At 51.5% G+C, this 26786-nt stretch overlaps 1 protein-coding gene across 9 annotated transcripts in view; it reads left to right on the top strand.

Moving 5' to 3' along the window:
• The window catches only part of MYT1L (myelin transcription factor 1 like), a 542339-nt gene that overhangs the window by 505727 nt on the left and 9826 nt on the right, over positions 1-26786 (top strand). For 7 of the 9 annotated variants that reach the window (XM_030921195.1, XM_030921198.1, XM_030921196.1 and 4 more), the window contains 2 exons: positions 17182-17273; positions 24462-24565. In XM_030921195.1, coding sequence (XP_030777055.1) covers positions 17182-17273; positions 24462-24565 — 196 coding nt within the window. Of the gene's footprint in view, positions 1-17181; positions 17274-24461; positions 24572-26786 lie in introns of all 9 variants that reach the window. The other 2 variants (XM_030921201.1, XM_030921203.1) reach the window with 1 other exon arrangement.

The following is a 26786-nucleotide window of genomic DNA, read 5'->3' on the forward strand; positions in this document are numbered from 1 at the left end:
GTTGGGCAGAGTCATCCTCCGTGGATGAGGTCCCCAGGTCCTGGCCACACAGCTGATGGCCTCACCACGTGGCAGCTGGGCTGGGGTCTCATAGGATGTCCCACCATCATGGGAGCAATGACTATACTGTGTTCACAGGGCCTCCCACACTCAAGGACAGAAGCCCATGCACAGTAGGTGCACACGGGGAGACTTTGGGGTCACCTTAGGATTCTACCCACTGGAAGGAGGCTATCTAGCTACTGTGCTAGGATCTTCAGAGAAATAAAGATTTCAAGACAGTCTCTGTCCCGAGAAACTTAGCCTGTTAAAATTTTATAGGGAAAACCAATATACAAACAAAAAATTGACAAGACAAACTAACAGGATCATTCTTATATCCAATAAAGAGATGGAGAATCCGATGTTTTAAAAGCAAGTTCCGGCCGGGCGCGGTGGCTCAAGCCTGTAATCCCAGCACTTTGGGAGGTCGAGATGGGCGGATCACGAGGTCAGGAGATCGAGACCATCCTGGCTAACACGGTGAAACCCCGTCTCTACTAAAAAATACAAAAAACTAGCCGGGCGAGGTGGCGGGCGCCTGTAGTCCCAGCTACTCAGGAGGCTGAGGCAGGAGAATGGCGTGAACCCGGGAGGTGGAGCTTGCAGTGAGCTGAGATCCAGCCACTGCACTCCAGCCTGGGCGACAGAGCAAGACTCCGTCTCAAAAAAAAATAAAAATAAAAATAAATAAATAAATGCAAGTCCCCGTATGTGAATTAATCTCAATTAAACAAACAAACAAAAAACTTTGACGTCCTCATAATTAGTGTGAAGCTAAGACTGTAATTCCGACCTTTTGATTTCTCCAAATAATTTCTAATAAACATAATATTACTTGATTCTTAAGGGAAGAGTAGGTAGGTTTTCAGGAGTATGCCAACTTTTTAATGGAATTATGTTATAACATGTAAATTTCTACCAATGTATCTGTTTCCTGTAACTTAACTAATTGCTGTCTTCTCCTCCACTGTATGGTGAGAGCTTGCTCTCCATAACCTCGGTGGCTGTGGTGCCTCCCCCCCATCTTCACCCCAGGTGTACCTCTGGGGCAAGTGGCAGCTCCTGGGGGGCCCCTGTCCCTGCCTGAGCACCAGCCTCATGGGCGGCTCCTCCACCTTCCCAGCTTCCAGCCCTGAGGCCTCCTATGTCTGTCGCCATCAGGAAGGCAGGGGAGTGGTGTGTCTGAGGTCTCTTTCCCCAGCTCCATGCTGCTCTCAGGGGAGGGAGAGAAAGTCTGGCTCTCAGGCCACTCTCTGAGAACCCACAGGCATCTAAACCCCTTTGCTCCTCTCCTCTCCCTTGTCCGTCTCCTCCCTGGAGATTCCTTAGCCGCTACCTGATGGGGATGCATCCTTCCAAATCTATGGCTGCTGCAAGGAGTTCCTTCTGTGTCTGGGATTTGGCATCCATAAAGCGAAGCCTTTGAAATGCAAATGCCTTTTCTGTGATTTTTGCCTCTAATAACTATTCCTTGAAGTACCAAATGCTAGCCAAAATGGTGGTAAAATGCATAAGAAGAACAAATTATGCATCGGCCGGGACACTGCAGAGTCCACCCCCTTTCTCCTCTGGACGACTCAATATGCATTGACTAGGATACTGTGGAGTCCTCCCCTACTCTCTCCTCTCGACAGCTCGCTGCATGGATCCATCCCCTGAGTGCTGGTCAGTGCTCCCCAGAGGAACTGCAGAGGGGCTGGGCAGTGCTCCCCAAAGGAGCCATGGAGGGCAGTGTTCCGGCGCCACCCTTGCATGACCTGGCCGGGGTGTCACAGGCTGGCCTCCGAAGGCCTAAGGCGCAAACTTCAGGATGAGAGCAGCTCAAATGCAGAGGCCCACGCCCCTCTCCTCCCTGCGCTCAACCTTCTCTGGGATCCGAGCTCTCCATCCAGGCTGGCGTTGATGTCCGACACATTCTGGCCCCTATCCTGCCAGCCTTCTCAGCAGTCTTGGTTGGAAGGAACATTCCAGGAAGGCAGTATTTCCCAGAGGACGGAGCGCCGCCCTGCTCTGCTGGGCCCAAAATTACCTAACCCTGGAGAGACATGGAGAAAATAACAAACTGAATCTACTTTACAGATTGTTGGAAGAACTCGTTGGGGTCATGTATATAAAATGCTCAATGCAGGGTTCTAAGCATAGGAGTATGTCTAGTAAGTCTAGTCTGCTGTATTAGCTGTTATTTAAATTTGTTCTATAGCAAGAATTGCTCTCTGTTTAGAATCCAAACTGAAAACATTCCCCAACCCCCATGGAGAGGGCGTGGCACTTTCCCTGAAAAGCCACTGAGCATCCCACATCACCTCTGTCCGGTGGTCCCGCTGGGGGGAGGCGTGGCCTCATCCTGTGGGTTGTGCCAGGGACAGCGAGGCCCAGGCCAACACTGTGCTACGTGATGGTCACTGGACACCTGAGGCTACTCAGCTCTTGAAGTTTGGCCCCTGTGACAGAGAACTGACTTTTTTAAATTGTTTGATTTCAGTAAATATAAATGTAAATTTGACCACAGGAGATGAGGGCCACCACCACTGGCAGTGCAGGGCTGAACACGCTGCCAACCACAGGTCTTCCTACAGACACCCAGCCTCATCGCTGCTCCTCCCAGGAGCCTGACCCGAGTCCCACCTGCAGGGCTGAACATGAGGCCAGCCATGGGTCTTCCTACAGGCACCCAGCCTCGTCACTCCTCCTGCCAGGAGCCTGACCCACTTGCAGGGCTGAACGTGCAGCCCGCTGAGGGTCTTCCTACAGGCACCCAGCCTCGTCGCTGCTCCTCCCAGAAGCCTGACCTGAGCACCCCCTGCAGCCTTCGCTTCCCTCCTGGGGTCTGCTCAGAGGCTGCCCTCCAGCGCCAACCACACCCACTCCAGCCGCTGCCTGCTCCTTCCTCCAGGACCCTGGAGCCGAAGCCCTGAGCCAGATAGGATGAACCTGAGTGCCCCGAGTGGAGAAAAGGCTACAATTACAACTGCCACAGCTACAGCTCTGACAATGACTGCTGCAACCACAACCACAGCCACAACAGTTGCACAGCTGCAGCTCTGACAACTACAGCTACAACAGCTACAGCTATGACAACGACGGCTGCAACCACAACCACAGCCACAACAGCTGCACAGCTGCAGCTCTGATAACTACAGCTACAATGGCTACAGCTATGACAACGATGGCTGCAACCACAACCACAGCCACAACAGCTACACAGCTGCAGCTCTGACAACTACAGCTATGACAACAATGGCTGCAACCACAACCATAGCAATAACAGCTGCACAGCTGCAGCTCTGACAACTACAGCTACAACAGCTACAGCTATGACAATGACGGCTGCAACCACAACCACAGCAACAAGCTACACAAACAGCCCTCACCATCACAACCACTATGACTGTAACAGCCAGCACCACCAGCTGGGCACCCCTGCTGGGTCTGCCCGGGGAGGCCACAGGGCTGTGCAGCAGGACAAGTGTCTCCACATTGATGATCTTTTCCTCCCACGTGTCGAGGCCATTTGAAGAGCTTAGGGCAAAAGCTCACATTTGCAGAAGAGTTATGGGTCACATGTTAAAAAGAAAATGAGGTGCAATAAGGTCCCTTTCACAGGTGTGGGGGCCAGGTCATCAACATATCCCTTCGGGAAACACAGCCAAACCACAGCAGTGATAATGTTAACAACGGAGCCTCCTGAGAGGCAAGCAAAAGGAGAAACAAAACCAAACATTTCCCTTCTTCTGCTGGGATTAGACTCAGTCCTCAGCAGCAGGCAGCCCAAAAGGGGTCTTCCCAGCAGAGGAGGGTTTCACCATGGACACAGCAGCCGCAGTGAGGCAGCGGCTCCTGACTGCCAGGGGCCCAGATGCCTGGGTCCTGCACCTCAGCCCCTGACACTTGGAGACCACCTCAGGGTGAGTTTGCTGCCACAACAGCCATCCTGTCCCTGGAGGAAGGAAGGGGCCCCTCTCAAAGGACACTCAGGCTGCAGGCCACACTTCTGCCTCTGTCCTCAGACCCATGTGGTCCCAGGGCCAGCCCTCGCCATCATGTGGCAGCCAGGTGCCTGCTGAGCACACAGGAGCATCCCTAGGGAAGAAGGACTGAGAGTGGACACCCCCTGCGCTCTCGGGGAAACAGACCCAACCCACACAAAGATGGCGGACACTTTGTAGAAAGGTGCATGTGTGTTCCTCAATACTGGGTTTATTAGGCATCTCTGTTGGGACTCCTGGCCAAGCTCTACAGAATGAAATCACAGTTATCTCCACTAAATCTTAAAACACTACTACAATGACCCACTATCCTCTTACAAACCCACAAATATAATGCAACTAAGTAACTAAATAAGGAAGGAAGTGCAGAGCATCCCATCCACAAAGCACTGGGAGCTGTCCAGCCCAAGCACACATGGCTCAGGCCTCAGCTCCCTGCAGAGGAGTTGGTAGGGGAGGGAGGGGGTGGAGAGAAAGAGGGAAGAAAGAACCCAGAAAAAGAGGAGTGAGGAGCATGCAGAACCTCCGTAGAAAAGAGGCTGGGACCTTGAGGGTGAGGATTCAGAGTCGGTCAGAAAACAGAGGACCAGTTGAACTCTCTAAGAGGGATTCGACTCCTGGGTGCCCTGCCACAGGCCTCCTCCTCCCCAGAAGAAGGAGAAGCTAGAACAGAAGCTCTGGAGCTGGTGGTAAGAAGAGCTGGAAACAGGATGAGCCGTTGTACTGAAGATGGGAACATCAGGTGACCCGGAGAGGCCCCAAGGCCTTGGTCCTGTGTGACTCCGGGAATCCAGCGGCTCCTCCTGCTCCTCTGCCTTCTCCACTCCCCACCACTCCAGAGAGAGCAGGGGCCTCTTCTCTAGAACCAACAGATCCAAGATAAAGGGCCTCCAGGCACCAGTGTCTGGGAAGTATGAGTGAACAGCCAAGGACTCTGGCCACTGAAGGCAAGCAGCAAACAACATGCCAGAAACCAGGTAAACAAACCAGCCTTACCAGGGAGCAAAAAAAGCTCAGAAGAAGCAGAAACATCTCTGGAAAGAGAGCAGTCTTCTTAAAAACCTATAATTTGTCATCAGACAGAAAAGAACAGAAAGAACATTAAAATATATTGTATTCATAACCCAAGAAACATTCAGAGAATACGAATATCTTTTTTAAAAAATAAAAAGTTTACTTAGAAAGTTAAAATGCAAAATTGAGGTAATGTCCCATAAATTATAAAGAGATGAGAAAAGAAGATAAAAGATTTTGTTTAAAAAAATAGAGAAAGAATTCAGGACAGTTAATAATCAACTAATAGGAGTTTCTGAAGAAGTAGAGAGAATAGAGAAAATGGAAGAAAGAAAATTCCCAAAGAAGGAAAACAAGGAAAATCCCCATAACAGAGCTCTTGAGTTTTCAGATATAAAGGCCTCGTAGGCCTCTTTGAGTAGCCACGCAATCATGAAATGGTTCTGTGTCATCCAGGGCTCTACCCGAGAAGCAGGACCAATAGGATTTATATACGGATGGGTTCATCACAAGGAACTGTCCGACACCATCTGGGGCTGGCTCAGCAAGTCCAAAATCTGTAGGGCAGACAGGCAGCCTAGAAACTCTTGGTCAGGACAGGTTCCCTTCCACAGGGAGGATTTCTTCTTCCTCAGGGAAACCTTAGTTATGTTCTTAAGTCTTTTTACTGCTTCAGTCAGGCCCACTGAGAGTATTGAGAATAATCTCCTTACTTAAAGTCAACGAGGCCAAGTGTGGTGGCTCACACCTGCAATCCCAGTATTGGGGAGGAGAAGGCAAAAGGATCACTTGAGCCCAAGAGTTTAAGACCAATCTGGGTAACATGGCAAGACACCATCTCCACAAAAAATTTTAAAATTAACCAGGCATGGTGATGCATCCCTGTGGTCATAGCTATTCGGGAGGCTGAGGAGTGAGAATTGCTTGAGCCCAAGAGTTGGAGGCTGCAGTGAGTATGATCATCCCTCTGAACTCCAGCCTAGGTAATAGCAAGACTCTGTCTCAAAAAATAAATAAAAATAAAAATAAGCCAACTGATGGTAGATGTTAGTCACTCTACAAAATACCTTTGCAGCAACACTTAGATAAGTATTTGATTAAACAACCAGGTGCTGTATCCTCTCCAAGTTGACATATAAAACTATCATAGCCAACCACACAGAAGTTCATCATCATGAAATTTTGAGAACCTGGAATGGGGATTCAGAGAGTGAGAGAGACAAACAGAGACAAAGTGAGAGACAAAAGAAAAGGAAGCTAATAAAAGATGTACTGAACAGCAATGTGGGAAACAGTAATCAAATAGAACAATGCCTTCAAAACTCTTAGGAAAATGTTTGCACACTCAGTATTCTATACTCAACCAAACTATCAATTTGGAATGCAAAAGCAGCAAGCCCCATCCAATGGGTGACCAAGCCCCAGCCCTTCTTACTCCTCTTGAGTGGGTGCTCTCTTCTGTACCCTTGCCATTGCTGCTTCAGGCTGTACTCCCTCATTCCTCCCCCAGTTCCCTCTGCCAGCTTCCTCCCTGGCCCCCCACTGCCCTCTGCTCTCTGCAAGCATCCTCCATGCTACTGCCAGTGAGCTCTCCACCAAGCAAACTCTACTGTGTGGTTGCCAGGATTACATGCTTCCAATCCTTTGTCATTGCCTAGAAGATAAATCCATTCTCCTCCGTAAGGCACTTGAGATCTTCCCTAATAAGCTCTTACCCATCCCTCCAGCTCCCTCTGTCTCTCTGCCCCTTGGTTGCACCCAGACCTAAATTCAAAGCTGGAGACATGCTGCTCAGGCTTCTTCAGCCCTTCCACTGTTCCTTGTCCTCTTCAAACAAACGTCTATCTTTAAACACCCATGCAGACTCCACTTCCCTCTGTAATGGTGCAGAGCATCATGTCGTCGGATCGTGCGCCTCCCTCTGTGGCACGTGTATTCACAGTGTCCTCTGCCCATACTGCACTGGCAGGGCCTGGGCGTAGCATCTGTCACTCACGGGTGCATAGAGAGAGGCCGCAGGAGGAGGAGTGGAGAGTGAGGCCGGTGCTGGATGACCTGGGTGTAAACTCAGCCCTGCCTTTTCTGACTGTATGGTCTGGGGCAAGTTAGCTATTCTGCTCGGTTCTCTCCTCTGTAAAATGGGATGGTCGTAGGTTGTTTGAGCGGTGGATCAAGTCTGAAGAGCCTACCAGCACATGATAAGTAAAGCATTCACAGCAGCTCACCACTGCTGTTAGCACTGTCATGACCCTCCTGCTAGGACTGTACGGAAGTGACTCTTCAAAACGTCTCTTTTCAGGCCTCCTTCTCCTAACAGTGTTTTGATTGTCACTGCTAAATAGCAGTGGCTCCAGAGTCCATCCCTTGGCAGGAGGTAGGTGGACTCCCTGGGCTGCAAGAATGAGCTGTGTGGGTAGCTGCCATCCCTCAGGCTTTCAGAGGGACCTTTGTTTCCTGAGGCAGGTGGACATGCACCCCAGTGGGAGGGACCTGGGCTGGGAGCTGGGGGCCCTCTGGGTGGTCACACAGCCACCCAGGGCTGCACTTCCTGTACCACCTGCCTGTGTGGCTGTGGCCGAGTCATCCACCCGGCACAGAGGTCACAGTTCTGGAAACACTCCCCTCGCTCCATGGTTTGAGAGCACCCTGTTTGACACAGAATATTTTTAGGGGAAAAACCTCCAAATTCTGGATCTTGGCTTGAGAAGGGACCATCATGCCATTGCTTCCCACTGAGATGGAAGCAGATCTGATACACAGTCAGAGGCAGAAATGTCACCTGGCTCCAAAAACACCCTCCTGCCCTTCCTCACACATGCTGGGGCCAGAGTCCGGGAAGCAAACCAGAGAAAAGCTGCTTCTGTGGAACTGGGGCAAACGCAGGAGAGGCTGTGGCTGCTGCACCACATCCATGTTTGCTTACTGAGGCGATGCGCTCCGTCATCATGAGTCAATCAATGACAAGAATAGGATTAAAATCTACAGTAATAGTGTATGTATGCACCCGGAGTAGATGGTGTCTCATATAAATTATATACAGTTAGAGTATTATAATAGTAGTGGTGGAATAGTGAATAGTAAAATAAATAAAATGTTGTTAGAGTGAAACTCAATGGGAAGGAAACTGTTTGCCCCTGGCTGGGTGGAGCTGATTTTCAGAGGCTACTGAATCGCAGACAGCACCTGGCTGGGCTCTTTGTCCCGAGTTCTCCTCATCCCAGCACCTTCCAGGGGCAACAAAGCTGCACACACTCCCACCTCCTCTCAAATTACTTAGTTTTCTTCCCAATCTGTGTCTTATTAACCATATCCCCCTTCGAAAGTTTCACTTCTTTAGTTATTTCCAACCGTAATGCTCTCCAGAAAAAGGCCCTTCTAGGCTGATGTCCTGATAAAAATGTCGGGGCCTCCCCTGGAACCTTCATCTGGAATTCCTGGTGCTGACGCCTGGTGCCAGACGTCTGGGGCCTGGGGCAAGCGGGTGGAGCAGCCACTTAACTACTTGCTGCCCAGAACTTCCCGCACTGACACTTGGTGACTTTCAAACCTACCCTCAGCAGCACTTGACTTGAATTGGAGAAGCGTTTCTGTAACAGGCTGCTGGGTCTCACGTTCAGAACCAACGTGTGGATGAAATAGTAATCACCCTCTCGCCACCCGAGACCAGCCGTGGGCTGACCTCCGTGGCTGAACCAGGTGTGTGGACTTTCCCCTAAGAGCCCTGGGCCAGCGCCACCCCCAGGCCCCCAGGCCACCGCTAGATGGCACTGTCCCCACACCGGGGCCACCACCCCCAGGGCTGTGCTGGGCCGGCTCACAGGGTTCGCTTCCAAATTGGACCTGAGCTGGCGGTGCAGTCACTGGATTGGAATTGGCGGCACCGACACAGCCGCGTTTGGACAGAATGCATCATTCTTCAGGCCCGTCTTTGTTTCCTAATTTAGTTTCCCAAACTCTTGCTGAAGGCTCCTGCTCCTTAAATAACACCATTATTTGTCATTCCCAGCAGGCAGTTTTATTAACTGAGAGTGAAGAGAAGCAGCGTGAGACTGTGGGCACAGCCGGTGCTGAACCTCAGTGTGGGTCCAGGAATGTGGACCCTGCAGTTTCCGGCAGTGTGGCGCCCCCATCCCCCCGTCCATGGGGGGCTTGTCTCCCTGCACCGGCGGCCTCTGCTTCCCGGAGCGGTGGGTCCCCTGGGTGGTTCTCGCTCATGCACTTAATTAGCCACACACCACTTAGTTCTGTTCCTTTATTTTCAAGGTAGGAGAAGCCGGGATGGGGAGATCCCTAATAGATATGACTATTTAAATACACTTAATAAGGAAGTTTTTAATCAAGTCATGAGAAAATGGGCCTTTTTGACATGAGAGTAGACAAGTATCCCAGTGCTCACCTCCCAGCAGGAGCCACCTTCTGACCACACAGTGATTTCAGGAGCTGAGGCCCCCATGGGGAGCTGAGGACAAGGTGGCCGTGTGAAGCCCCGCTGGAGCACAGCATCTGCGGGGGCCCCGGTGCTGCAGACAACAGGGGTCCACCCTGGGATGGAACCAGCGGGCCGGACCCCAGCGTCCTCTGGTCTACCTCTCACCCTACAATGCAGGCCCCAGCCCCCAGCCAGAGAGTGAGGCCCCATACGCTGGGGCATGGGAATGGGATAGGTCCACCCCCAGGGTGGCCCATAGCTGTCACCCCTCACTCCGCTCTCACTCAGTGGCCTTGAAGGAAGCGCCTGCAGCGAGAGAATGTGGGTGACGGGGTTTCCCTGAAGTCAAGTCAAAGCAGCCAACCGTGCACCATGTCCATCCTCATTTTATGCGCCTTTGTCTTGGCGTAGTCTCAGCAGCTGCTTTTGGCTGTGGCTTTTAAGCTGTGAAAGTATTTGCTGGGAATGTCCTTGGCTCCTTATGCAGCACCTCCTCCCTGTTAGGCTGGTTTCTCTGCTGAATCTAAAACAGGAGGGAGGGGGCATCATGAGTGGCACTGGGGCTTGAGCGCTCCTTCCTCTCTCCTCTGGGGGTGCGCACCAGGGCCCAGAGCTTCTGGGAACCCGGCAGGGAGCTCTGCTCCTGAGCCAGGAATTGGCAGACACCACAGAACTGCTGTCCGTGGGGCCTGTCCGATTTTCCCAAGTGCTTCTGCTTCATTTGCTAATCCATACAGAGTAGCTCAGAACGATCGCTTGTCTTGGGTCCCCAAACACTGCCTGAGCTGGAGAGTACTTGTGTGATGTCTTAGTAATGGATCATACAAAATTTTTAACATGGGACTTTAAGCCGTGAAAATTTCTGTTTTATTTCTTAACAACAACAACAAAAAGGCTGAATGTGGTGGTTCATACCTGTAATCCTAGCACTTTGGGAGGCTGAGGCAGGAGGGTCGCTTGAGATCAGAAGTTCAAGACCAGCCTGGGCAACATAGTGAGACCTAGTTTCTATTAAAATATTTTTAAAAGAAAAAAAAGAGATAACTGTGCCACGGGGTGTCCGCTGGCGATGAAGCGTTCTGATGCACAGGGAGTCACACACAGTTTCTCGGGTGGTGCTGTGTGCCTGGCACCTGTATGCCTGGAGCCACTCTCCGGTCTAAGGGTTTGAATGCAGGAAAAGCCACCTATGGTTAAGAAGAGACAAAAAAAAAAAAAAATTCTAAACTAGAAAAGATAAAATACAGGACAAAGGAGAGATGGGCCAGGCAGCCCTGGGACACTAGCCTGGCCGACTGTCTGATGCCTGGAGGCCAGGAGTTCCGGGCAGGGCGTGGGGAAGGGGTGGCTGTCAGGGTTCCATGGAGGTGCACCCAGGAGGATGCACCCCCACACTCTCCCTCCTCAGAATCAGAGCCGGAAAGCAGCTCGGCCTCTCGGCCCCTCCTGCTTCCTGACCACTGGGAGGCAGGACACTGTCCTTCCTATTTTATTCACACGACAGACATTCCTCCAGGGCCCATGGTGTCCCTGGCACGAACCGCGATTCTGAGTGGAGGGGATGGAAAGGACACAGGGATGGCCCTGCTGGGGTGGAGCTGACAGTGTCATGAGGCAAGAGCCACTGAAGAAGCAAATGCACCCCCTCTTGACGAGTGGGAGCAGGGAGGGACCCCAGCGACAGAGAGGACGGGGAAGGGGCCTGTTGGTGCCGCTGAGCGAAGGCGGCAGAGACATCCGCACCAACACAGCCAGGCTCTGGGAGCTGGGTCACCAAGCCCAGCCGCAGAGGGGCCTCGCCTCAGGCTGTCAACCGTGTCCCCCAGAGAGCCAGGCCTACAGCGGCCGGAGCCCACTGGGCTGTTTCCACAGGACGGAACCGCACCTGTTCTCCCAGGCCTGGTTATCCTGACGTCTGCCTTTCGTGGTTCTCACTTAATATCCTTCCTCTGTATTCAACCTTCAAAATATCCCTATGAGGTAGGGAATTTTGTTTGCTTTTAAATTCCCATTTTACAAATAAAACACCTGGGCTTAGAGAGGTCGCTAGAATGAGTCAGCAGCGGAAGCAGGACTTAGCAGAGAAAGTCTGACTTCTGAGCCCGTCCTTCGCTTCTCCATGGAACTCCTAGGTTGTGGGTAACAAGAATCCCCCAGAGGCAAGCCTGAAGCAGAGCCAGGGAAACGAGGTTCCACTCTCCGCCCCACCACTACGGAGCTGTTCGTTCATGGGTGAATGCTCTCCGCCAGGCCTGCACCACAATTCTGCAAGCATTTAGTCTACTGTGGGAAAAAGAAAGTGAGATCTGCCCTAAAGGACTTACCTGAGCAGATGTTTAAAAATTCTGCAGCAAGACCCATAAAAGAGAAAGAGGCTGGGGAGCTCCGCACCCCCAGTGAGGTGGAGACTGGGGGCAGTTTCTGCAGAAGCCGAATCCTAAAGGAAAAATCGCTGACATGTCAGTCTGTTTCCATTTTCTATTCTCTGCATTTTTACTAAACACGTCCCATCTGCAAAGGCTCCTGGACACCGGGATACACACAGCAATGTGCTCCGCATTGCGGGGAACCACCCTTAGACCAGCAGAAGAGGAAAGTAACCAAGGATGTGAACCGCCCATGTCTACGCCCCGGGAGGCTGCGCCCCAGGGCACGGGATTCGAGGAAGGCAACGCTGTGGTGGGCCCGAGCCCGGGCCAGGAGGGCCTCCTGGTGCAGGCCGGGCTCTGCTTTGTGGACAAAACAGTAAAGAGTTGGGAGGTCAGTTGGATGGGGACAGGGCGGGACAGCAAACTCAAGTGGGAGCGCCAGGGGCGTTCACCGAGCGGCAGGGGAGATCGCTGGCCTGGGGAATTGGTGAGTGGACAGTGGGAGGCAGCACATGCGAGAAGAGCCCGTCACCAAGGCCCCTCTGGGACAGCGGCCCCCAACCTTTTGGCACAAGGGACCGGTTTCGTGGAAGGTAATTTTTCCACAGAAAAAGGGTGGGATGGTTTCCAGATGAAACTGTTCCACCTGGGATCATCAGGATTCGCGTCTCCTAAGGAGCCCGCAGCCTAGACCCCTCGCAGGCGCAGTTCTCAATAGCGTTTGCGTTCTTCTGAGAATCGAATCCCGCCGCTGACGTGACAGGAGGCAGAGCTCCGGTGAGAATGCTGGTTCCCCACCGCTCACCTCCGGCTGTGCGGCCAGGTTCCTAACAGGCCGCGGCCCAGGGTTCGGGGACCCCTACTCTAGGAAATGTTCCAGCATTGGTGGCTGCTCTCAGAGAAGCTGCTGGAAGCTCTCCTGGGGGCGGGGGGCAATCACAGCTGAGCCCCTGGGGCCGTTTCTCAGCTCTGGAATGGAACTGTTGGGACTTAGGCTGAGGCCCAGGGGCCCTGCAGAGGGAGAAGCACAGACCTGGACTGATGTGATGAAGAGAAGGGAGGGGTTTCAGGGCAAACAGCAGAGGCTGCTCGCTGAGGGGATGGCAAGGGGGAGGACGCAGGCCTTTGTGGCCCTCCCTCCCTCCCGACCTGCAGCTCCTGGCCCCTAAATGCCATTCACAAACACAGGGCAAGTCGAAGGGGCCGGGGAGGTTCAGAGGACGGAAGATGGGAGCTGCTCCCTGCATTTCTGAGGGTCACATTGGGCGGGGCGGGGCCACAGGCACCATGGACCGACTAGGCGTCATCCTGGTCCTATAGTCACAGTCTCAGGACCTCTGCAGGAGGCCCTCACCCCAGCCTTCCTCTCATCTCAGCCCAGGGCGGCAGCCGCACTCAAGAGTTGTCTTTTTTTCTTTTTTCTTTTTTTTCTGAGACAGAGCCTTGCTCTGTTGTCCAGGTTGGAGTGCAGTGGTGCAATCTCGGCTCACTGCAACTGCTCCCTCCCGGGTTCAACAGATTCTCCTGCCTAGACTCCCCAGTAGCTGGGATTACAGGCGCCCGCCACCATGCCCAGCTAATTTTTGTATTTTTAGTAGAGACAGGGTTTCACCCTGTTCGTCAGGCTGGTCTCAAACTCCTGACCTCATGATCCCCCCACCTCAGCCTCCCAAAGTGCTGGGATTACAAGCATGAGCCACTGCGCCCGGCCAAGAGTCTTCTTTCAACTTGGAAGTCCTGCAAAATCCTGCCACAGGCCTCTTCGGGGACTCCGCCTGCAACTTCCAGGGCCTGGGTGCACTCACATTCACCCTGGGCCTCCACTCACTGAGCCATCACAAAATGCATTCAGACATTTTATGCTTTCAGAAATCGTCACTAGGCACCTGCTCTGTCTCCAGCACTCTCCCATCCTGGGGATACAGAGCAGTGAACGAAAATTGCATTTTAATCTTTGCCTTCAGGAATACACATTCTTTTCATTAAACTTCACAAACACAGTCAATTCAATATTTTATTCTCATTTCACAAGTGAGCAAACAGGAATGCATGAGTCTTTCCTAGCCAGCTCCACGTCTTATGTGCATTAGAGCATCAGGGGGTGCGGTGTGAGGTCCGATGGGCCTCCTGGTCTCACGAAGGATTTGCCAGATGTGGTCACCTGACTGCAGAGTCTACCTGGATCGGGGGGGGGGTGCAAAGTGCAGGCACACCTGCAGGAAGATGTGTGCGACAGCCGCAGTGTGTCCAGTGGCGGGAAAGGGAAAAGTGGTGTTAAAATCCAAGCATCCTATTTTAGGAGAGCCTTAACAGATCTTCTGAAAACTTATTTTTACAAATGAAAACATCCAGCTCACCGTCAGAAGCAGATTTACGGATAAACTAGGGAAGCAGAAGTATCAGCCCCGCCCCAGCCGGATTTGCAGGGCGTCCTGCTGGGATCTGATGGGGAGGCAGGGGAAGACCCAGGAGGGTGCCCCGGAGTGGGGGCGACTGCCAGGTTGTTGCCCAGGCCCCATCAGGGAGGCCTGAAGAGGAGCCTTTTCCCTCTGGAACGCGAGGGGTTTGTTCACGCCCCACACTAAAGAGAGCTTGAGGAGCACAGGGACTTCCGGTGTAAACAGCAGCAGGCAGGGTGAGAGGCTCCATCAGAAGCAGCAGTGCCAACGTCTAGTAACAAATAAATGAGCAAAAAAACAGCAAAGGGAACCATGAGCCAGGACCCCCTCAGGGACTATCCAGATTCCTGGGATGCAGTCAGGGCGAGCAGGAGAAGCCAGGGCGCCCACCGTGCCCACCCCGTCACGCCACCCGGCTCCCAGAGGCCTCTCTGCTCCTGGGGCTTCCCGTGGGGCTTGCCCTGGATGGGAGAGGACACGGGAGCTGATGATGCCGGAGCTGATGATGCCAGAGCTGATGACGCTGGGATTAAAGTCCCTGCTGCTCCTTCTCCCACTGAACCTGGGAACATCATCAGCAAACACAGCAGTTCACAACCACAGAGTTCTGGGATGAGCAACAAATACTGGTGATTGTCTTAGACGTTCTAGGGCTGCAAAAACAAATACCATACCTCGGGCAGCGTAGAAACCAGAAATTTATTCCTCCAAGTTCTGGAGACTGGAAGTCCAAGACCAGGGTGCCAGCAGATTCAGCGTCAGGCCAGGGCTGCACTGTGGTTGGTAGACGGCGCCTTCTCACTCTGTCCTCACACGGGAGAAGGGGTGAAGGAGCTCTCTGGGTCCCTGTTATAAGGGCACGGATCCCATCACGAGGCCTCCTCACTTCCCACACACCCCTCCCCCTCACACCATCCCGGTGAGGGTCAGGATTTCAGTGCACGCGTTTTCAGGGGACACAGTCAGGCAACAGCAATGATTATTTAGAATTTTATGAATATTCTGTTATAATTATGACATGCAAACCTCACATCAAAAAAAATAACAACTTAGACCTGTGGTGTTGATGAAGAATTCTGAAAATATTTTTATACTAAGATAGGACTTCCCCAAAACAACCGCTAATATCCCCAGTGGAACATGTATTTATACGATCAAGTTCTGCTATGAATTTTCCCATTTTCTTCAAAAAAAATTTTTTTAAATGTATTACAAAAACAATATCTAGAAAGCTTAATTATATTAGTGCAGCTATTAAAGAGATATTTCTAATAATTATGTAATCTGCCTGCGCTAGTCAAGTGTGTTTCTAGATATATCCCTAACACATATCTGCTCTCAGCAGATGGGGGAGCCAGAAGGAAGATGGTTTTCCCCTGGAGTCGGGCGCGCGCTCCTCTGACTACCCCAGCCAAACTCTACCTTATTTTGCTGGCCATCACACCACTTATGGACAGGGTCCGTCTAACACTTAATATACAGGTGGAATACAATATTATAGAGAGAGAGAATAAACATGTATGTCATATACATATATAAAACATTATAGGCCAGGTGCAGTGGCTCATGCCTGTAATCCTAGCACTTTGGGAGGCCGAGGTGGGTAGATCACCTGAGGTCAGGAGTTGAAGACTAGCCTGGCCAATATGGTGAAACCATGTCTCTACTAAAAGTACAAAAATTAGCCAGACGTGGTGGCACACACCTGTAATCCCAGAGGCCATAATCCTGTAATCAGGAGGGAGAGGCAGGAGAATCACTGGAACCCAGGAGGCGGAGGCTGCAGTGAGCCAACATCGTGCCACTGCACTCCAGCCTGGGTGACAGAGCAAGCCTCTGTCTCAAAAAAAAGAAAAACTACATTATCTACAGAAGTTTTTCACCTCACCCGTAGTTAAGTGCCAGATAGCCCCTGGCCGGTAGCACAGTGAGGACTCCAGTTGACCAGCATGTCCAGGAGCCCCTGGGAGGAAGGGAAGGCCCCTCAGAGGCTGAGGAGTTGTGAGGAAGCTGAGGCACGGGACTGCATGGAAGAGGTGCTCCGCACACAGGACATGCCATCTTCAGCAAACACCCAACAGGATAGAAAAGGAGGCAGAGACGCCTTCCTGCCCCGGAAGCCACCGGCCACGTCTGCCACATGCACTCTGAAGAGCTGAGACACGTCCTGATGTCAACAAACCAGTGGCTGAGAAAAGTGAAGAGGCACCGGGAAGTTTGAAAACAGACTGAATAGCTGGTGATATTAGAAAACGGTCTAAAAATTGTGGGTGAGATAAGGAGATTGCGGTTATGTTTTCACCCCTGAGACTGGGGAAGCAGGAGGGCACAGGTGACCAGCCTTGAGAGACAGCTGAGTTTGGGGCGAGTTAATTATTCTGCTCTCTCTACTTCTGTAGATTTGAAATTAACTTTTAAACCCAACCTTTCTATCAGCTTGATGCTTCCCATAATAAAGAAGATTTTTAAGCAACATTTTCACTCTATAAAAGTTTCAAAAAGCTCTGAAAGTTACACAATGAAGGACAAATTTCCTCCGCTCTCAGAGCCCCAGCTCCCAAGATCCCCCCGAGAGGCAGCTCCAGCCGAGCGCCCATGACCAGCGCTCACCACATGCCTGAGTACACGGACACACACATGATGCACACACACAGGCACCCCGTGTGCATGACGGTCATACTGCACACATTGGTGATTTTGCTTTTTCTCATTGTCAGACAGCCTTTTGCTGGCAACCAACCTAGTAATGTAATGCTAGTCTACACCTTGCTTACCACTGCTTCCCTGCAGGGCTGGGACGCTAGACAGTTGACTAATGGCCGTCCTGTGTTGGCAACCAACCTAGTAAAATAATGCTCTTCTACACCTTGCTTACCACTGCTTCCCTGCGGGGCTGGGACACTGGACAGTTGACTAATGGCCATCCTGTGTCTTGTCCACAGCCTATCAGGATGCCCGAGAGCCACGTCAGCGATGAAGAAGGCAAAGCTTTCTGGAGAGCAGATGCTGACCATCAAACAGCGGGCCAGCAACGGTGAGCACCCCTCCAGCCCTCATGGCACATATGGTCAGGAAGGCCCAGCGGGCACAGCCACGCCAGCTCTGTGTCCTTTAACAGTTACAGCTCACTTTTCTTAGAAAGCAGCGGCAGGGATAATTCTGGCTCTCTCATCTATAAAGCTAAGCAACTTGAGAAAAAAAGCAGTCTTTCTCAAAACCGTCTCCCCGCTTCACCAACTTCACTACTCACCGGAATCACAAGCCCAAGTCCTGAGGGTCTCTCCAGCACTGGTCGATTTGCTCCCTGGAACCCCAGTGTGCCCACATTTCTGCCTCTGTCCCTCAGGCCCTCATCTGCGGTTTCTCTACCCAGGAGCAGCTTTGGGGCCCCCCCAGGCCACAGATAACAAGGATGGCACCCCCTCCCCTGTTGCCCTCACTCTCAGCATGTCTAGTGCCTGATTTTCTTGATTCCACTGCAAATCTGTTTTGTTCTGAGGGTGTCTCTTGTCACCAACTGGCACAGGTGTGGAGAGAGTTCTGCAAAGGAAAATTGGGGGCCTCTGGAGGAGCAGGAGAGAAGAGAGCCACTTAAACCCTTAGAAACATGCACAGTCCACTCTCATGACCTGGGGACTCTATTTGCGAGTTCACCTCCCTGCGGAAATTAATTTGTAGACACAGGCAGTGATCTCAGTGTTTTTGTAGTTACTCCTGTGCATTCACAGAGCAGCTGAAGTGTCTGGTGTTCCTAAGTGCAGGGGGCTGTGATGTGCCTCACAGAGAAAACACACACGTTAGCCAAGCTCCCTTCAGACAGGAGTCATGGTTTTGACTGTTGGCTCTGAGTTCAATGTTAAGGAATCCACAGTATCTATTAAATAAGTTGTCTTTAAATTGGAGCACACATAAAACAGGTGTATGAGTCCATTCTCATACTGCTATGAAGAAGTACCCGAGACTGGGTAATTTATAAAGAAAAGAGGATTCATCGACTCACAGCTCCACATGGCTGGGGAGGTCTCAGGAAACCTACAATCATGGTGCAAAGGGAAGCAAACATGTCCTCCTTCACATGGTGGCAGGAGAAAGAAGTTCAGAGAGAAGTGGGAAAAGCCCCTAATAAAACCTCCAGATCTCGTGAGAACTCAGTATCAGGAACAGCATGGAGGTAACCACCCCCATGATTCAATTACCTCCCACCAGGTCCCTCCCAAGATATGTGGAGGTTATGGGAACTATAATTCAAGATGAGATTTGGGTGGGGACACAGTCAAACAATATTAACAGGGTTTTTTTATTTTTCAACCGACAAAAATGGGACCAGAGGCTGGCAGGAGCTTGGCCCCTTGTTTCCAGAAGCAGTGATTCTGCTCTCAGCCTGTGTGCAGGTAACTTTACAGCGCATGGCCCCTGGGAATAATGAGATCAGCTGTAACCTGCAGCCATTGAGCAGACTGGTCCCCTTCACAGCAGAAGCCCAGCCTCCCCTTCTCAGCTCTCACTTGCAAGATGCACCCCTAATTTTGTATTTCTAAAAGGAGCCGGCAAAGCTCTTCAAGCACCACAAAGCACAGGATGCCCTGGGCTGAGGGCTCCCAGACCTGTGATGCACAGATCCGTCCTGTAAAGCTGACCCTGGGCAGAACCTGGGACCCTCCTGCTGTACGTTTACCAAAGGGCACCTCCTCCCCAAATCCACCGAGTGAGCCACACCTTAGCAGCTCCCAAGCATGCAGGCACGAAGCCCCTGGCCACAGCCATGGGGGTCTCCTCTCATCTGACTGTTATTGGTGGTCCTGAGGACAGCATGAGCGATGCCTGCATGTCCCACGTGTGTGCCTGCAGGATTCCCTGTGCCAGCAGCCGGCACAAACTATTCCTCAACATGTGGCCCATTGTTCACCAGAAAGGTCATCAGCTTCCTGATACTGGTCCTCAGAGTCTGGGGCTCCTGGAGGCATCCTGCCTCCCAGGCTGCTCCTGTCAGTTTCTGCCTTCCAGAATACCCTGACCCACCCTCACAACCTCTCCCTGCGGGTGCAGTCCCAAGCAGCCAGTGTAAGGACCCTGCTTTTGAGATACAGGATAGCCAATGTTTGCTTCCCAGTTAGTACGGAGCAGTGTTCCTTGCCAGAAAGAAAACATTCCCTGAGCTCCATCCACATGCCAGGCGCTTTTCAAACTACTGAGAGGGCATTTCACCCCTGAATAACCCTGGATTAAAGCGGAAATCCTTAGACAATTGATCTGAGTCCGTGTGCCTTTGTTCCCATTAATGAAGGAAGTGGCGGTTAGGTTAGGTAGTCCAGTTCAAAACAGAAAAGGAAAGAAAATGTGGAGAGAACAGACCTGCCGAACCTAGAGGAGGAGCCGTTCACACCTGGGCTGGTCCACCTGGGCAGCGGTGGGCAGATCCCTGAGGTGGCCGTCTCTTCGTTGGCGGGCCTGAGTCGGCATTTAGGGCACTAGACATTCCCATTACTGCCACACACAAGGAGTTAATTCACAAAAACAGGTGCTAACTCGGAGGGATGAAGATAAGCAGTTGGTCTGTGACTCTAAACTAGAGGAACCAACAACTGGTCTTCATCCCCCGGAAAGCAGCCAGGGCACGGGCACTCCAGGGTCACGGCCCACCCGCTGGGCCCAGCTCCTGCTGCCAGGCAGCCTTCAGCCAGGTCGCTGCATTCCACCCGAGTTGCTGGACACAGTTCGTGCAGTGCTAAGTTTCAGGACAGAAAGTTCCCCTTCGGCAGATCCTACTGCACACACGTCCATGGGTGAAAAAGAGGAGCTGCAGGTCACTGGGAGAACAGGTGGTGGAAGTGGGTCCCACCCAGGTCTTCCTGAGTCCAAGTGGATGCTGCTGCCTGGGGCTGTTGATTCCTGACACTGTTGGCACCAAACCGAGAGGGTTCTTACTGACCCCCACAGCACAGTTGTGTGCTGCGCCCAGGCATCATTTCCGTGTCTGTGTAGCTAATCCAGGAAAGGGAATCTTGCCTGCTGCTCTTCAGAGGACAGAGGCACAGCATCCAATTTCTGCTGCCATGGTACCATTCTTCGCATCCAAAGCTCTGTGTTCCTGTTGCCTTTGCCACAGATGTGGAAAAGACAGTCCCTCTCTTTCTTTTTTTGGACTGGATCTCACTCTGTCACCCAGGCTGGAGAGCAGCAGCACGATCTTGGCTTACTGCAGTCTCCGCCTCCCAGGGTCAAGCGATCCTCCCACCTCAGGCTCCTGAGTAGCTGGGACTACAGCTGTGCACCACCACGCCCAGCTAATTTTTGTATTTTTGGTAGAGATGGGGCTTCGCCATGTTGCCCAGGCTGCTCTCAAACTCCTGAGTTCAAGCAATCTACCTGCCTCCGCCCCTCGAAGTGCTAGGATTACAGGCGTGAGCCACCGTGCCTGGCCTTAAATATTTTAATAGAGACGAGATCTCACTATGTTGCCCACTATGTTGCTCCTGACCTCCTGAGCTCAAGCAATCTGCCCACCTCAGCCTCCCAAAGTGCTGGTATTACAGGCGTGAGCCACCACGCCCGGCCTTCTTTTCTTTCATATCCTGAGTGTAAAGCCTTTCCTGGGGTCATTTTCTCACAAGATGCTCAGCAGCTTCCCTCCGTGTGAGGCTCAGATACTGTGCGGGACAGAGAAGCCCCCGGGACCCACCTGAGGCACTGACTTGGCCAAGAAGGACCCTGGCACCGGATTTTAGTTCTTTCTCTTGAGCATTTGTGTGACAGGGAAGCAGCTATGCCACATGTCCTGGAGGTTCCCTTCTGGCTCTAAAGTATTTTTCTTTCTTTCTTTTTTAAGTTTAGGGACGAGCCTACTCTCATGTCTCCCCCTGACAAGGATCCCCTTATTTTCTTTATCTGTGGAGTGATCTCATCACGCATTAGCCCTCAGCTCTGCCTGAGCAGCCGGGGTGACCCTGTTAGTGAGTCTCCCTTCAGAACCCTGTTGCAGTTCGCCGTATGCCTCTTAGCGCCTTGGCACCTTGGCTGAAGTTGTACAATCAGTGGCTTTTTGGGGGGTAGTGGGGACAGGGGCAGTGTTTAGGAGAGAAGGAAATAAGATAATGCTTTTTCTTTCCTTTTACTATCACAGCAGAAAGCAAGCTAGGGAAAGGAACTCTAACCTCCATCGAGCCCCGAAAACATGAAGCACTTTGTCAGGAACTTCATCTACTTATTTCGCTTAATATTCCTGAGAGCTCCAAAGTGTGGGAACTCACATTTCTCTTTCAGCTGTAAGGAGAAGGAAATTCCAAGAGGCTTGGAAATTCCACCAAGCCATTAGTGAGAGTGACCAGTGCTGGCTGGGTTCACCACGGGACGCTGGTCTCTCAAGCGCTACCAGGATCCTGAAATAAATCAAAATCTTCCAGGACCATGCTATGCTAATTTGAGTAGGATTTTTTTGCTTGTTTGGTTTGGTGTCCAATGGGTGGATTTTCTGGCTCTGAGATGCTGCTTTTCAGCTGGGGCCCTCCCTGCTCGGGTCAGTTTTTTTTATAATGGCAGTTTCTTCCTGAGGGCTCACAGGCCAACTGGTGGAATGTATTATAAAACCCTGTTTGTGGCTGGGCACAGTGGCTCACGCCTGTAATCCCAGCACTTTGGGAGGCTGAGGCAGACAGATCACCTGAGGTCAGGAGTTTGAGACCAGCCTGGCCAACATGGTGAAACCCCATCTCTACTAAAAATACCAAAAATTAGCCAGGTGTAGTGGCAGGCGCCTGTAATCCCAGCTACTCAGGAGGCTGAGACAGGAGAATCGCTTGAATCCGAGAGGTGGAGGCCGAGGTCACGCCATTGCACTCCAGCCTGGGTAACAAGAGCAAACTCCATCTCAAAACAAACAAACAACAACAACAACAAAATTCTAGTTTCAGCCTAACCATCCACAAAGTGAGGCTCAGCTCAGGGGCCCCAGCAACCCCAGGGACTGCTTCCTGGGCCAGTCACTGCCCTGCTGCAGGGGGAAGGGGAATTCCCACCCAACCCAGAGCTCTCCTCTCCCTGAGGGGACTTCACACATGCCTGGGGGCTCGTAGGCTGTCCCAGGGATGTGGCTGTGGACAGCTCTGCAGAATTAGTTTGCAGGCCCTCCTCTTCCACATTCCCTCCTCCTCCAGAATCCTATGGGCCGGGAATGTCTCTGTGACCTCCCGGTTCTTCCTGGCACTGTTTCCCCGTCTCCCTCCTCCCCCTTACAAAGGAATGGCATGCTGTATGGAGCCACATGGGCAGCCCCAGGACTGAGACGTTCCCAGGCTCCCACAAAGGGCTGTTGGTGACCACTTGGGCCTGAGGGTGGTCCCCCAGGACAGAGCAGAGCTACGGAAGTAATATCCACCATCCATCACTCCCAGAACAAAATTAGAGATGAAAGGTTGTCATGGGACCTGGGTCAAGACTTTTGTTTGGATTTAAAATGACACTGACTTCTGTCAGAACAGTTGACCTGATCTGGCAGATCAATTAGATAACCAAGCGTGATAGGCCAGTTAGTTTGACATTTCTCATAAATTCTTCAAACTAAACATCCCGGTCCAAGGTTTTTGATAGAAATATATTGAAAGGCCTCTGCAAGATGGGATCCCTAGGAACATGCTTGAGAAATTTGCCCGTGACGGCTGTGGAGGGTGGAAGTGTCACCAGGTCGCGTTCTGAGGCCTCCTTCACACGGAGGTGTTCTAGAGGCATTTGGATGCTTGCAGTTTAACAGAAGCTTGTGGGGAATGCTTCTTAAATGACACATTCATTCCTAATTTAGTTGCTTTATGAATTTGGATTTTTTTGCATTGGGTATTTTTATCCTGGGGGTATAAATTTTTTTTTTTTTTTCATTTCACTAAAAGCAGCATCTAAGGCCCAATCCCACTGATCCGTCACTTTCTCTTACTCTCATCTTTCTGACGTCTTGGTAGAGAGGAGCCTCCACCTCTGTTCTGCTGATGTCAGCAGGGGTTTGGGGTGCTTTCAGGCCTCGGACTCTGGTTGATTGCACCCCTTCTTCCCTTCTGTCTGCAAAGCTTGAAAACAGCATCTACCCACTGGGAGCCTCCTAGGAGGCCTGGATACATTTTCCATTAGTTTTGAGTAAAGATCCATTGTGGTGCTGTATGACCAATGAGAATAGCAATCTCAAATCCTGAATTTTCTAGGTTGATTGCATTTGCCAAACTCCTGCTCTCTCCTTCTGTGTACACCCAATTGTGTGAGGTCAAGTGGTCACAAATAGAGAGGAATCTCCATCTCTTCGGCGTTGGCAGTGTAATGTTGCCAGTAAACCAGACACAGCCAGTCAGGGAAGCAGGTGTCCAGAATGTCCTTTGTAAATACGGGCACCTGGGCCCTGTGCCCAGCTATGCCAGGACTGATCCATGTGCCCTGTGGACCTCGGCAGAGCGGCAGTCACCCACCAGGGACACTCAGATGGTCAGGTACACACCTGGCTGAGGTTGTCATTCTGGCAGAGTTTACAAATTGGGAATTCTGTTAGTTAATACATATTTTTTTAATCATTCAGAATGAGATTTTTTTTATTCGCTAAATGTTGAATATTCAGAGAGCCCTTTTGTGGCTGTCTCCCCCCAGCCAGTCCCCATGTCCCTCTCCCACTTCCCACAGCTTCCTGTTGGTGGATAAGGTGAGGTCATCCTTAGCATTTGCTGGACTTCATTTGTGGTTACATGTCTGTTGCCCATTTTCCGACCCAGAACCTAAGCTGAGTGAAGGCAGGGAGGACCTGGCCTTGTTGGTGAATGTGCCTGCAGAGCCTGGCTCCAAGCCTCGGGTGTTTGCAGAATGTCTGATGCAGAGAGCGAGTTGGGAGAGAGAACAAAAGCAGGAGAAAATAGGCCAGGCTCAGCAAATCAGCACCCAGGACCAGGTGGTTTTTGCCTGGTGTCCCAGGGATATATCTAAGACCCAGGTTAACTGTCCCAGGGAGCTCGACCCTCAAAGTGCCTGGGAATCTTCTGTGTGTCTCGATTGTTTTTGTGGGGGGACTTAGGTGGGGAAGGGGCAGTGGTAGGGAATAGAAAGACTCAAGATTGTGATGACTTTTTCCTTTCTAATTCAAGAGTCTATTTTCCAAGCAAATTCAATTACAAATATAAAAGGAACAAAGAAAACTCCCAACATTTTAACTCTAATATTTTTGTATATAATAGTTTTAACATACTAATATTCATTATTACAGGTATAGAAAATGATGAAGAAATCAAACAGTTAGATGAAGAAATCAAGGAGCTAAATGAATCCAATTCCCAGATGGAAGCCGATATGATTAAACTCAGAACTCAGGTAACAGTTTTTGAAGCCCTCAATTTTAGCTCTAATACATGCTATTATACCAGAGACACATGGCATGAAATCGGCTTTTAGGAGAGCTGTCGTTTCCGCTTTCTTTGCTCTTTTACTTCCTTTATTTTTCCACCTTATGATCTTGATCTTCCACAGATACCATTCCATGGCAGTGTTTGCTGTAGCAGGGGCCATGGTTCTCTCGTTTTCAGTCTGCATGTGTGTTTGTGTTTTTTAATAAAGTGCATTTGTGAATAGGCATTTTCAGAGGATCACCTGTTCCTGCAAACAATGAGGGTTTTCCTTCCAAGATACTTCAGGTCCTTGTGTTATTTAATCACTATATTAAATGGATAGCGACAGCCGAGGTTCCCAGAATTCAAAACAAGGAGTGCCTGCCACATAGGACTCCTGGGTGTCTGGGGTTTGGGGAAGCAGCCCCAGTGACTTGCGGCTGCAGAGCCTGGGGTTGGGAAGAGAGAGCAGTGGCAGCTGGCAGAGCAGCTGTGGTCACTTAACCCCCTCCGTGCCCGCAAGCAGCCCACAGGATAAACATCCTCAGCCTCATCTTAAACATACAGCTTCTAAGACGGAGAGGCAGCTTCCTCAGCCAAGCCGAGGCCACAGAGGCCAGGCTGGACCCTGTCTGACCATGAGCCTTGTGCCTGGCATCCCCCACCTTGCTGCGTTAGGGTCCCAGTCGCCTAAGTACACTCTGGGAGTGGAATTTATTTGCTGACCACCCGACCCTCAGGGTGAGCACCATTGCCCACAGGGTGAGCAGAGGTGTCCTGTCTTCTTAGAAATGAGGTCTCCATTCCGGCCCCTCCCCAGCAGGCCATGGTGTGATGAGGTTCTCAGAGGATGCTGACCAGCCTCCAGGAAGGTTGCTCAGTTTGCTGGGAATGAGCCCGAGGACTGGATGGAAATGAGGATGGTGATGCCACCGGCCACCTACGTGATGATGCTGTCCTCCTAACAAACTCTGAGGGGCTCCCTTATTATCCGCCCTCTGTAAATGAAGAGGCTGAGGCTGGGGAGGCTGAGGGCCTTTCCCGTGGTCAGCGAGGTGTGGTCAGTGGCTCAGCTCTGCTCAACAGGTGGTTTTCAGCCACTGGACACAGCTTTCCCAAGGATGGAGACATCCTCTGGGACTGGGGCCCCACCAAGCAACCGAAAGGGATTTCCAGGTCCCCCTGTGGGTACCAAGGATGAGGCCAAGGGCGGGAACTCCCCACAAGGCCGTGTGGCTGCTGCCTGGGCGCTTTGATGCCAACCTACTTCCCCAGAGGGCATCACTGCCTTGATCTCACCAACCTGGTAGCCCCAGGGGCTGTGTTCAGGCCTTCCTAGAATCTCACATTGGCCTGGCTGGGGCTCACCCAACACAGGTTGGAATTTCCCTTAAGACTTACCTGAATGTTGGGCTTGGGGAATAGAGTAACAGCCTGTGGCATTTCTCAGCCCTGGGACCAGCCGAGGCCATGGAGGCGGCATCTTAGAATGTATAGGAGACTCCATGGCTACCGGAGCACCCACGAGCTGCTGGTTCTGGGAGAGATTAGGAGGTGACCTAGTCAGCAAAGATTGTTTAATTGGGACAGATCAATTCACCCTTGAGTATTACTCCGTTCTCACACTGCTAATAAATACTTGAGACTGGGTAGTTTACAAAGGAAATGGGTTCAATGGACTCACAGTTGTATTCTGTTTGTGAGGGCGACAAGCCGAAAATCTTAATTTATTTCCTCCTTTGAATGGCACCTTTTGGGGCACTCTCTGATGAGGCAGAATGTCCTTGTCTGTCCAGGGTGTTGAGTAGGTGGTCTACTGGGGCTACCCAATTCCAACAGGATGCCGTTCAGGAAGGGGGTTCTTCCCACTTTCCAAAACCCCTCCCTCTGCAGTGAAGGCCTGCTGCTCCGTGGCCGTCCATGAGGGACGGACGGCAGCTCTGACGCCAGCTGTGGATGAAGCACTGGGGCTGGGGCTCAGTCTGGGGCTGAGTAAGCTTAGAGGTCTTGCCGCCTGGGTCTGTGCCCTAGGAAACAACACATGTGCCTGCGAAGGCTGCTTAGAGTAGGAATCTCAGGTACTCTCTGCACCTGCACGGGCGTGGCCTCCCCCTCAGGAAGCACTCAGGTTTGTGTCCGTTCTCACTGGTTCCTTTGTGCCTTTCTTTATCTCTGAGATGAGTAGTTGCTCCTAACAGCATGTATTT

Source organism: Rhinopithecus roxellana, chromosome 17 (assembly GCF_007565055.1).
Source record: "Rhinopithecus roxellana isolate Shanxi Qingling chromosome 17, ASM756505v1, whole genome shotgun sequence".
NCBI classification, from domain to species: domain Eukaryota; kingdom Metazoa; phylum Chordata; class Mammalia; order Primates; family Cercopithecidae; genus Rhinopithecus; species Rhinopithecus roxellana.